At 30.0% G+C, this 11,584-nt stretch overlaps 1 protein-coding gene across 4 annotated transcripts in view; it reads right to left on the reverse strand.

The window, feature by feature from the left end:
• The window catches only part of LOC145334304 (phospholipid-transporting ATPase ABCA1-like), a 107,420-nt gene extending 97,922 nt beyond the window's left edge, over positions 1 to 9,498 (reverse strand). For all 4 annotated transcript variants that reach the window (XM_080179708.1, XM_080179707.1, XM_080179706.1 and 1 more), the window contains exons 1-7: positions 9,434 to 9,498; positions 9,040 to 9,106; positions 8,479 to 8,552; positions 7,224 to 7,321; positions 6,947 to 7,040; positions 3,199 to 3,286; positions 2,623 to 2,676 (exon numbers count right to left, since the gene is read on the reverse strand). In XM_080179708.1, the coding sequence (XP_080035834.1) occupies positions 2,623 to 2,676; positions 3,199 to 3,286; positions 6,947 to 7,040; positions 7,224 to 7,289 (302 nt within the window). In that variant the 5' untranslated portion in view covers positions 7,290 to 7,321; positions 8,479 to 8,552; positions 9,040 to 9,106; positions 9,434 to 9,498. The remainder of the gene's footprint in view (positions 1 to 2,622; positions 2,677 to 3,198; positions 3,287 to 6,946; positions 7,041 to 7,223; positions 7,322 to 8,478; positions 8,553 to 9,039; positions 9,107 to 9,433) is intronic.
• Positions 9,499 to 11,584: the final 2,086 nt, after the last annotated feature.

Here is an 11,584-nt window from a genome sequence, read left to right on the forward strand (position 1 = left end):
TGCTTCAGCTATATAATTTAAGAGGTGTATCACAGGGTGTATTGTAGACTTTTTTGATTGAAATCCATACTGATGTTCAAAAATGATATTATTTCTAATCAAATAGCACGACAGTTGTTGATAAATGACTTTTTCTAAAACTTTTGAGAAAATAGCTAATAAACTTATTGGCCTATAATTTGATGGATCAGCTTTTTCATTAGAATTATTCCCTTTTAACTTAAAAATAGGTATAACTTTTGCAATTTTTAATTCAGAAGGTATTTTTCCAGTTAAAATAGTTTGGTTAATGACATGAGAGAGAGGAAGGGCAATGACAGAAATTATTTTCTTTAAAAAAGAATTTGACAGGCCAAAAATGTCCATGCTTTGTTTATTTCCCATTTTTTTAACAATATCTGTGACTATATTTGGGTTTATTGTATGCATTTTAAAACTGGAATTATAATTAGGTATATAGCTACACGGATCAATGTTAGAAGGATTTATTTTAGATGATATCTTGCTTGCTACAGAAGTGAAGTGTTCATTCAATTTCTCAGAAATTTCTGCATTATCTAAATATATAGCATCATTAAACTTCAGTTCATTGATACATGTTGCTTTATCTTTTGTTTTTCGGATTGCATCTCTAATAATATCCCAAGTTTTCCTCAAGTCAGATTTACATTTTTTTAGCTCATTACAATAATACAATTTTTTAGCTGTTTTTATTGCACGATTATAGACATTTCTATATCTATTATACATCCTAATATTATCAGCAGTTGGTTCATTAATACTTAACGTTGACAATTCAAATTTTTTATCTCTACATCTCATTAAACCATCAGTCATAAATTTTTCAATTTTATGTATGTTCTTATTAATTCTAATCTTTTGTAAAGGAAAAGAAAGTTCATAAAATTCATTAAAAAGCTCATAAAATTTATTAAAGCAATGTTGAGGTTCTAAACTGTTAGTTACATTTTCCCAATTAACATTTCTTAATAGATTGATAAACCCAGTAATTTTTTCTTCATTAATATTTCTTGTAAAAATACAAGATTCTTTACTTGCTTTATATGAATAAGGTGTTATTGTGAAAATTGGGAAATGATCAGATATATCATTTAATAAAATTCCTGAATGAAAACTATTATCTTTTGCGTTAGTAAAAATTTGGTCAATACATGTTGCTGATGTCCTAGAAATTCTTGTTGGTCTCGTTATCAAAGATAAAAAACCATTTGCAATGCAATTTTCAAGGAAATCATTTGTTTTTTCATGACAATGATATTTTAAAATGTCAAAATTAGAATCTGTGAAAATGTAAGAGGCACATTTAAAAGACATTAATTTACTTTGTAGGTTAGAAAAATTATCAATAAAAAAATCCATTTGTTGAGATTCAGTAAATCCCATTATAGAAGTATTAGGCCGGTAGACATTACTCAAAATAAATTTTTCTTTGTTATATTCAAGTTGAATTGTGAGTGACTCAAATAAGCCTTCTTCAAATGTTGACAATTCATTTAATATTTTGAATTTTAGATTTTTATGAATATAATAAGCTATCCCGCCGCCCCCTTTATTCTTTCTACACTTATAGATATTTAGCATTTAGCATTTAGCACTATTTAGCATAGTTAAGGAAGAATAACCACTCTACATTATCTACTAGAGTTGGCTCGATATAACTATCTCCCTATTGGCTAGTTTTCTATATGATTATGCATATATATTTCTCAATAAATCTTTTTTTCCTCACCCGGCATTATATTTAAAAATTAAATGATCTTAAAAAGATTTTTTAAATTATATTTTTTTCTTTACATTACCATCACCAAAGGGTTTATTATATGATTACAATTTTAGTTTAATATTTGAACACACAAAGTGTCGCCACAATCGAATTCTTTTAAAACAGAGTTTTCTTAAATTTATTATATTATAAATTTAAATTTTCTTTTTTATGATTAAAAATTAAATACTTCATTATAATTTAAATAGCATCATGAAATGAAAAAAATGAATTTATTTTTAATAAAGTAAAATAATGGGTCTTATCGTCCTGGCAATGAGAGTTTATTATGGATTATTGGAGCACTATGAGTTTTCAACGAATATTCCTTGGAAAGCTTGAGCTCAATTATAGACATTTATTTCCTATATAGATCTGACATGGATCTTGAAGCAATTAAGCAGGCCGTTTTGTACATGTTAAAAATTGGAAGATTTCATTAAATAAAAGGTATCGCAAATATACTTAGTAAATAAGGAAGTCTGTACCTCTATTCAAACTTTTAATAAATCCTATTGATTTGAAATTCATCAAGATGATGCTTAGATCGATTAAGCATTAAATTTAACACTATTTTAATTGCTTAATTGCTTAGCATATGTGAGTGTTTTTTTCCTTGTTAATTAACATGTTTTGGTACATATGAATAATTATACTTAAACAGCATTTATTAGGATTCATACACTCGCAAAAACATTATCATTCTTTCTTAATTTAATCAATAAAAGTAATTTTCCAAAAGAGTAAACTGGCATCTAACAAACGTCTACTATACATTATAAACAGACAGACCCTAATGTAATACTTGTATAGTAGCAACGCTTCTTAATATAACTTACAATGTGTAGTTTTGATAATACTTTTCCATTGGAGAGGGAGGTTTCCAGTCTTCTCTGAAATATAAAAGGGATAATTTCATAGCGAAAATTCAAATATGCACTAAATCGATGACACCTAATAATAATTTTTATTGCTTAAATTTTTTATTTGGCGGCTAATTAATGCTTATTTAAAGTAGGGAGTTTAACAGTTTATCTAATATTCCTGTAAGCAGCGTTGTGGAGCCGGGAGCCGTGGAGCCGCCTTATTTTTCCGGAGCTGTACCCTTTTTCTTTTCTTTCAAAAAGAGATTTTTTCCTAATTATAATTTGTTAACTCTGTTGTGTCGTGTGTAAATGCCCATTTTAAGCTTTTCAAGTCCATTTTTATCAAAAATTGAACTTTTAAACAGCAACATAAAGCTGTAAATAACTTTTGTCCATTTTTTAATATAAATTACTGAATGGTAGTTGGCCTCAGCATTATCTTTAAAATCCTTATTGAAATAAGAACCTATGATATATTGCAATTATTTTTGGTCTTTGTCAGACGTACGGACATACCATAAACTATCTGCTCTGCCAAAAATATCTTACTTGTGACAAGTGTTATTGAAGGTACAAACGAAGCTGCGAAAAAATTCAGGTCCACCTCGAGAAGGCATAGCTTTCTCGTCAAAGAAACCTAAGATATATGAAAAGAAGGAGAAATCTAAATGCATATTTCAACTAAACTTACTCAACAATAACATATAACCTAGATGGATACATCATTGGTTGCCTAGATAGAAAGAAAGCTATAGACACTAAGAAATCAATTTAGATAATTCTATATACGCTAAAAAAATCCTGGATAGATAAAAAAAAATACTATGCCCTATTTGAGATAACTAAAAAGATAGACATCAAGAATAAGATCATAAAATAGACCGATAAATTAGAAAGAAAGATAAGATAGGCAGTATTAGGCACTTACATCACTGTGGGCTAGAATTGAATCAAGACAAAAGTAAGTGCCGAGCCCTGGGACCTATGTATGGTGAAAATAGACATAAAACCATGATGATTCCAGGTAAAACCAAAATATTTCAGCGGGGTCTTTTTGTTTTATTTCAATTTTAAGTTCTGAAAAAAAAATGAAAAAAATATGAAAATCTTTAATAAAAAACAAACAAAAACTGTTTTTCAAAACTTTTTTTCACTAAAAGATACAAACAACTTATATACATACTATAAGCTTTAAAAAAATCAAAATTTTCAAATTTAGGACTGCCTTTCCAAGGTTAGAAGAAAAATCCTAACAACGAATTCTAACATATTTCTGATCAACATAGCAATAAAACGTCTTTTGCTAAATCTTTAACATCAAAATTAAATAGCACTTACTAAAGACTTTTTTTCATTTAAACTTATACTTTTTACATTATTTAACTTTTAAGATTGTATTTTTTTTAAAGAAAGGTTGCGTGATTTTTTTTCTCATAATTAATTTATCTTAATATGCTGCATTATAAGTGACTGACATTGTAGGCTGTGATGGCTTAGAAAACTCAATACCAGTTTTGTTAGCCCAGGCCATCGGCCCCTCAGGGCCTACAAAACTAGTTTTAATCTTTTTATTTTTATTTTACTATCTGCTAAAAGCTGTCTATAATCCCATACAATAAATAACTATTAAACATACCAATTAAAGTGAAACAGGGATCTTAAGGGATAAGACAAAGGATGATAAATTGATTACTCCTTCTGTAGATTAATATTATTGGTTAAAAAGTTTGGACTTTGCATGTTTGAACCATCAAATCATTAATCAATTCATAAATTATCAAAAGAATGAGAAAATGTGTTTATAAAACTTTGGATATGATTTACAATTCTATGTCCAGTTCACTCCCTCCCTCCTTCGTTAAACATACACTTATATATAGACAGAAAGACATCCTGTTACTTTTTGTCTAGAGTTTTAGGATCTTTTGTTCTATCATACAAATTATTTAAATATCCTGTTTTGAAAAGCAGAATGCCGTTTTAAAATTTATTTTGCTAATTATAAGAGGGAGGGGACATTGGGATGTAAATCACACCAGTACCCACGTTAGCTCAAAAAAATTGTGTACTTTTACTAAAATTAATGGAATGGTTTCAAACTAATATTTTACAAACATATAATCAAACAATAATTTTACATAAGAAATGGTTAGTTTCCTTGTCATAATTTGTGGAAATCTACATGTATCACTTTATTGTCCTTTGTCTTATCCCTTAAGATCCCTGAAAGAAAAAAACAAGGATGACAACATCAATAACATGGATGAGATGGGAATATGGACAAGCAGTTTTAAAAAGAATTTCTTTAAATCCTGAAACCTTTCTTGCGTATTTTATAATCTTAATATTTATAGACCTTGACTGATATACAAAGTAAATTGTTTAGGGAATCTTCACAAAAAATGCAGCCGTCTGTCTTGAATAGCTGCTATACAAATTAAATTTCCCCTGAAAACAGACAAAAACAAAACTATTCAAAAGTACCCATAGTTGTTAAGTCAAAGAATAAGAAATGTCTTTATAAAGTTTAGAGACTAGTTTATTAAACAGTCAATTGTCCTCTCTATTTCTGGGACACATTCCATATAAGTTTCATTTTAAAAAAACCTAGAATAAAGAAAACAAAATATTTTTACTAAAATATAAGCCAACGAATAATAAATTATTATTATAGAACTTTTTAGACTAGTGTTATAAACAGTCCAAAGCCCCCTACCTCCAATGTATGATAAATAATTGATTTTATACATGATAAATACATGCAAATCGGCAAGAAAGGAGGAAAAATGTGACTGTTTATTTGTTTGTGTAGCCATTGTTTCTTAGTGTTTGGACCTAAGTAGTAATGAAGAAGGATGAAATACTTTTGTTTAGCCACTAGGGCTATTAAGCTCCACGCTCAAGTATATTATACCTTGACCCGCTGTCACAAGTGAGCTTCTCTTTATTACCTCACCCTCGCCGAGTAAGGCATGTGACTATAAATTATACTGGTACCAAAAGTTTTTATAGACACGTTATCTAATTAGTTAACTGGTCTTTTATTAAATCTTAATTGGATGGTTCAAACTAGCAGTGTCCACACAAAAGAAAACTTTTCCTATTTCTAAGAATCTTTACAGTTCTTATGTCCCCTTCTTCCCTGTTGTTTTGTTGTTTACAATTAAATTATACTGATAAATAAATTCTTCAATTTATGAAATGGTAGATTTAATATGGATCAAGGGGACATTGGAATGTAAAATTTGCCGGTACCCAAAGTTCTTTATAAATATTTTCTCATTCATTGGTTCAAAAACTTTGGGAACTTTATTTTTCATCTTGATTGTTTGGTTTATACTATTAGTCTTGGTATGTTTTATTGATAATTTATGAATTGATTAATGATTTGATGGTTCAAACATGCAAAGTCCAAACTTTTTAACCAATAATATTAATCTACAGAAGGAGTAATCAATTTATCATCCTTTGTCTTATCCCTTAAGATCCCTGTTTCACTTTAATTGGTATGTTTAATAGTTATTTATTGTATGGGATTATAGACAGCTTTTAGCAGATAGTAAAATAAAAATAAAAAGATTAAAACTAGTTTTGTAGGCCCTGAGGGGCCGATGGCCTTGGCTAACAAAACTGGTATTGAGTTTTCTAAGCCATCACAGCCTACAATGTCAGTCACTTATAATGCAGCATATTAAGATAAATTAATTATGAGAAAAAAAATCACGCAACCTTTCTTTAAAAAAAACACAATCTTAAAAGTTAAATAATGTAAAAAGTATAAGTTTAAATGAAAAAAAGTCTTTAGTAAGTGCTATTTAATTTTGATGTTAAAGATTTAGCAAAAGACGTTTTATTGCTATGTTGATCAGAAACATGTTAGAATTCGTTGTTAGGATTTTTCTTCTAACCTTGGAAAGGCAGTCCTAAATTTGAAAATTTTGATTTTTTTAAAGCTTATAGTATGTATATAAGTTGTTTGTATCTTTTAGTGAAAAAAAGTTTTGAAAAACAGTTTTTGTTTGTTTTTTATTAAAGATTTTCATATTTTTTTCATTTTTTTTTCAGAACTTAAAATTGAAATAAAACAAAAAGACCCCGCTGAAATATTTTGGTTTTACCTGGAATCATCATGGTTTTATGTCTATTTTCACCATACATAGGTCCCAGGGCTCGGCACTTACTTTTGTCTTGATTCAATTCTAGCCCACAGTGACATTGATGGTGCCTTGTTTATAGGTATATAGATAGATAAAGAAAGTAGATAGGAAGACATAGAGATATACAAATAGATACTTACATTGATGGTGCCTTGTTTTAAGGCCTCTGCTTCTGACCAACATAAGAATAATAAAGAGAAACAAAGGCCATAGGATTTCTATCAATAAACGCGTCTAAAATAAAAAATATATATATCTAAAAATCCTGTACAAAAGGGCTAGATAGACATATGTCATGAGATGCATGAAGACGTGCTTTTTTACCAATAATTTCTCGCATTTGTTATGTATTAAAACTTTTTTTTACAAATTTTCTTTAATTTAGTGACGTAACTACTCTACATTTAGCTTTATTACCTTCTGACGTTTTCTGAGTGTGAAATTTTTCCAAATTAGAATTCTAAGTTGTAGTAGCCAAGCCATCTTAAGGTTTCACTTCTGTCTAGTTTTATTGCCTAAAATATAGGGAGGACATTAAATGTTACTTCAAATGCCATATCCCTGTATGTGATTGTAGAGATGAGAAGATTAAATAAAGATAAATTAGGGCTCAGAAGCAACAGCCGCAGCCATCACAAGACGCACGGCTTAGAGAAGCCTCAATTAAAATTTTGTGGCTGAGGCTTCGAGTGGCTGATTGCGGAGGATGCGTCGAGTGGATTATTCCATTCGTTAAGCCGCGTGGCTGCAACTAAGACTGAGGCTTATTGGGTGGCAGAGAAAGCCGCGCGGCTGATTTTGAGGCTTCTCTCGTAAATTTTCGTCCAAATAAGAGGCCAGGGGGGGGGGGGAGTTTTAACACATTTGCGTAAAAATTGTGTATAGGCTTTGTCTTTGGACTGAGAGAATAGGTTATTAGAAATAAAATCATTCTTATATGAAATTTTCAATGTTTAAAGATCTTTTAGATAGGCCTACAGGTTTAGGAGCTGCAGCCTCCAGGTTCAGTAGCTTTAGGCCTCCAGGTGGTCTCTGGACAGGAAAAATTTTTTTTTAATTTTTTGAAGAGTTAGAGGTCAACTTTAAAACAAAATATGCTTCTTTTAGAATGTTATTTACATATTTGAAGATAAAATATGCATATTTTGCTTTATAAGTTGAACTCTAACTCTTCAAAAATATTTTTTTTTCATTTTTACTTGTCCAGAGACCACCTGGAGTCCTGCAGCTACTGAACGTGATGACCCATCCAAAAAAAACTTAAAACTTAGGAAAGTTTATCATATAAGAATGATTTTATCCCTAATAACCTATCCCCTCAGTCCAAAGAGTAATCCTATACACACGGTTTACGCAAATGTGTCAAAACTTCCCCCCCTCACATAAGTTAGAACATTTCTGATTTTCAGAATTCCGACTACATAAATTGATTTCCAGCTAAACAAGGATAGGATAACAGATAGCCAATAAATATGCAAACAACATTAAAAGGTTGCTTTATACCTTGTATGACCTACTATGCAGTTTAGATGATTTGATGGATGAATATTTTTCTTATGTTAATAATTAAGACACTAATAAGAAAAGTAAAGTAAAGATATAGTAAAAGAGTAAAGCTTAATATAACATACAACTTTGATAAAACTTAAATTATAGAGAAAAAAAGTTTTACCTTTATTACAGTTGAGATCCTTTTGAGAGATTTGTGTGTTGAGACAAAAAAGTGCCGTTTAACTTTATTATTTTCTAAAGAAAAATGAAGTATGTTTCAATCTTAAAACAATGTAAATCATTTTTAATTTTTAAATATTCTATGACTGTTTCTGCTGTTTTAACTTTCTCACACAAACACCGAAAGCCTCTAAAAATGTAATATTTTGGTCTCTAAGCCATTTTTATTTTCACTCTCTACTCTTAGTAACTTTCACTTTCATATTTTAAAACAAGAACAATTATGTCCATAAAATGCATAGCGATAACCAAAAAGCAAGTGATTAAAGGAACAATAATGGTAAAATTATTCTACAACCATTTCTTCCATTTTCATTCAAGGACATCCTAAACAAATAGTTTTACAAATAAAAGTTTTCAAGAAAATCATGTTATAGCCTTTTGTCCTTTCCCAGATTCCCTTGTCATAATATCTTGTTTATCTCACATTTACCCATAGACGGACAAACAAACAGAATACTAGACTAAAGAGCAGCTATGCTTGTAATATTGTAACTCTGACCTAAACCAGCAAAGTTTGAGATTTTATTCCTCCCAGAGATTTCATATACTGTATATTCACAGACTATCTATGTTTAGCGTGCCCCAAATAAAAGAGGGATTTCTGATTTTTTTATAAGACATAAAATTTTTACACACACATACCCCCATACCCCACCCTTTCTGGAATTTTCTCTATGAGGAGATGTAGCTACACCCCTCCCTGACTTTGGTCCCCATGCACACGGCTATAGATAAACCAAAATTGTATAAAGGTTGCGCTTCTTTTTAGCTACGGGGTATCATAGCAACATCAAAAGAAAAAACGTTCTCAAAGACAGGTGGACGGATTAAAAGATGGATGTAATCTAATTATAAAGAAGCTGCGCTATATTAATTTTGCTTATTTGTGGCACCCCGTATCTGTATCTATCTGTGCGGTATCATAGCAACATATCTACAACAAAACATTTTAACCTCTGAAATTTTATATAAATGTATATAAGATTTTCAAAAATAATTCTAAAGATTTTCTACATTTAGGATCAGCTTTTCGTGTGTAGGTAACGGATCATTATAAAATCGCCCCATCGATATAAAACATTTTTATAACAACACTGAACAAATCTTTGTCCTATTACCTTACTTGAAATAGCGAATCATTAAACAATGAGGAATAGTGTTAGCGGCGTAGTATCTCTATAAATACGATCTACAGTGAGTCTTTAAAACTACATTTTGCCCGATTCAAAATATAAGTTCGCTCTTGTTACCAACATCATACTTTCAAATTTATAATAAATCCGTTTTCTATTGTTTGTTTTTCTCGACTGTCTGATTTTCATTGAGTTTCGCTTAATGGATGTTGTCATCGTTGTTTTAATAAAAAATTGTTGAATAGAAAATTTTCTTACATTTCAATATAATATTAAAATTATTAATTGAATTGGAGTGGCTTCATGTATGAAGCTAATAATTTCCTTTTCAATTTCAGTGCTTTGTTTTCAAAAGCGACGCTACTCTTACTTTTTATATGGTCTGTTTAGTCAATATAAAAAGGAAATCTTATTAATTAAACTTAAAATACTACATCATTTACATATATTTCAATTTTCTAAACATGTGAGTCTAGGTATAAAGTTTATAAATAAGTATATAAGTATATATTATAAATTTTAGTTATTGTGGCGCTTTTCATGGAAGTAAACGTTTTTTTATTCAAATACTTGTATTTATTCTTTCAGTAATTTTCAAATTTCATTCTTATGTAATCTTTAAAAGCACAAACTAAGTTAATCTGGAAAAATCATCATACACATTTTTGGTACATTTACTCGAATCAACGAGAGTGGACCACAAAATTGCCCCAATGCCTATTTTCAACCCTTTAAAAAAAAGACTTGTTTATGGCCCCTTTAAAAAGATCTACTAATCCTTACTTTGTTATAAAACCAAACAGACCTAAAATAAGCATCTAAAGTATATCTGAAAGTTTATTAGTGGTTCACTTACTGTTAATTTAAATTGCTAATTTTTCAAAACGTGCTTGAAGATTTCCTAGATTTCACTTTTTAAATTAAAAGGTACACTTGAAAGATAAAAAAGAAGTGCAGCTTAATTTAATTTGGGTACGTCAATCCGTCAAAGTCAGCTACTTAAAATATAACTTCCATGTTTAGGTATAACGACACAATCTTTTTTGAAAATGTCAAACAAAAATTTAAGTTATTTTAAAAGTTTTCATAATATGTTTTTTTCCTTAAACTACGTACAAATACATTGAATTGTCCAATTTCTTAAAAACTTATTATATCAATCCTTTTATATAAAGTAGTAAGCGTTTTTTGTCTGTACTGAAGGATCTCGCTAACTGCTGAACTTATTTTGTTCTCCTTCACAGTGAAGCTTCTTATAGGTCCTGGGAAGGTTTTAAACTATTTTGGGGGAGGGTGTCTTCACTCCCTTCCCCCCAAAAAATATTTTTTTATCTTTTTGAAACTCAAATTTTAAATGTGATGAGGTAGACTTTTCCTCCTCCTGCCTTAAGTAAAGTGCCCCTAGATGCTTCTAGGGGCGTAGCCGTAGCCGCTAGTCTAAAATATAAAGCACTTAGTAGGTCCTTTCAACCATTTTTGACTTGAGGCAAAAAAAAATTTTTTAGACTTTAGCTAATTCGGGAATAGTCCCTTTCGTAACAACGCCCCATAAAGGGCGATTCGTCGTATTTTTAAAATGGCTTTTTATATGTTATTTTAGGTTAGGTTAGATTATATTGGGTTAGGTGATTGCCCCACAGGGTTAGGTAATTGGCCCCGTAGGGTTAGGGCCCCCTGCAGGGGCTAGAAATAGGAGAAAAATTACTGTGAGAAATACGAAGAATCGCCCCATAAGGTGCGATGTTACGAAAGGGACTATACCCGCTTATTCTGTTAATGTCTCATTTTTTAAGGAGATATACTTCACTGAAACAAAGTAACCATGAAAAAACGAGATGGTTTGATAAGCAGGGAGGTGGTACCATGGTGGATAATAGCGATTAAAACTAGATGCATCTCTTTTTCCTTCCA

Source organism: Acartia tonsa, chromosome 12, assembly GCF_053477335.1.
Source record: "Acartia tonsa isolate MP-2025a chromosome 12, ASM5347733v1, whole genome shotgun sequence".
NCBI classification, from domain to species: Eukaryota; Metazoa; Arthropoda; class Copepoda; order Calanoida; family Acartiidae; genus Acartia; species Acartia tonsa.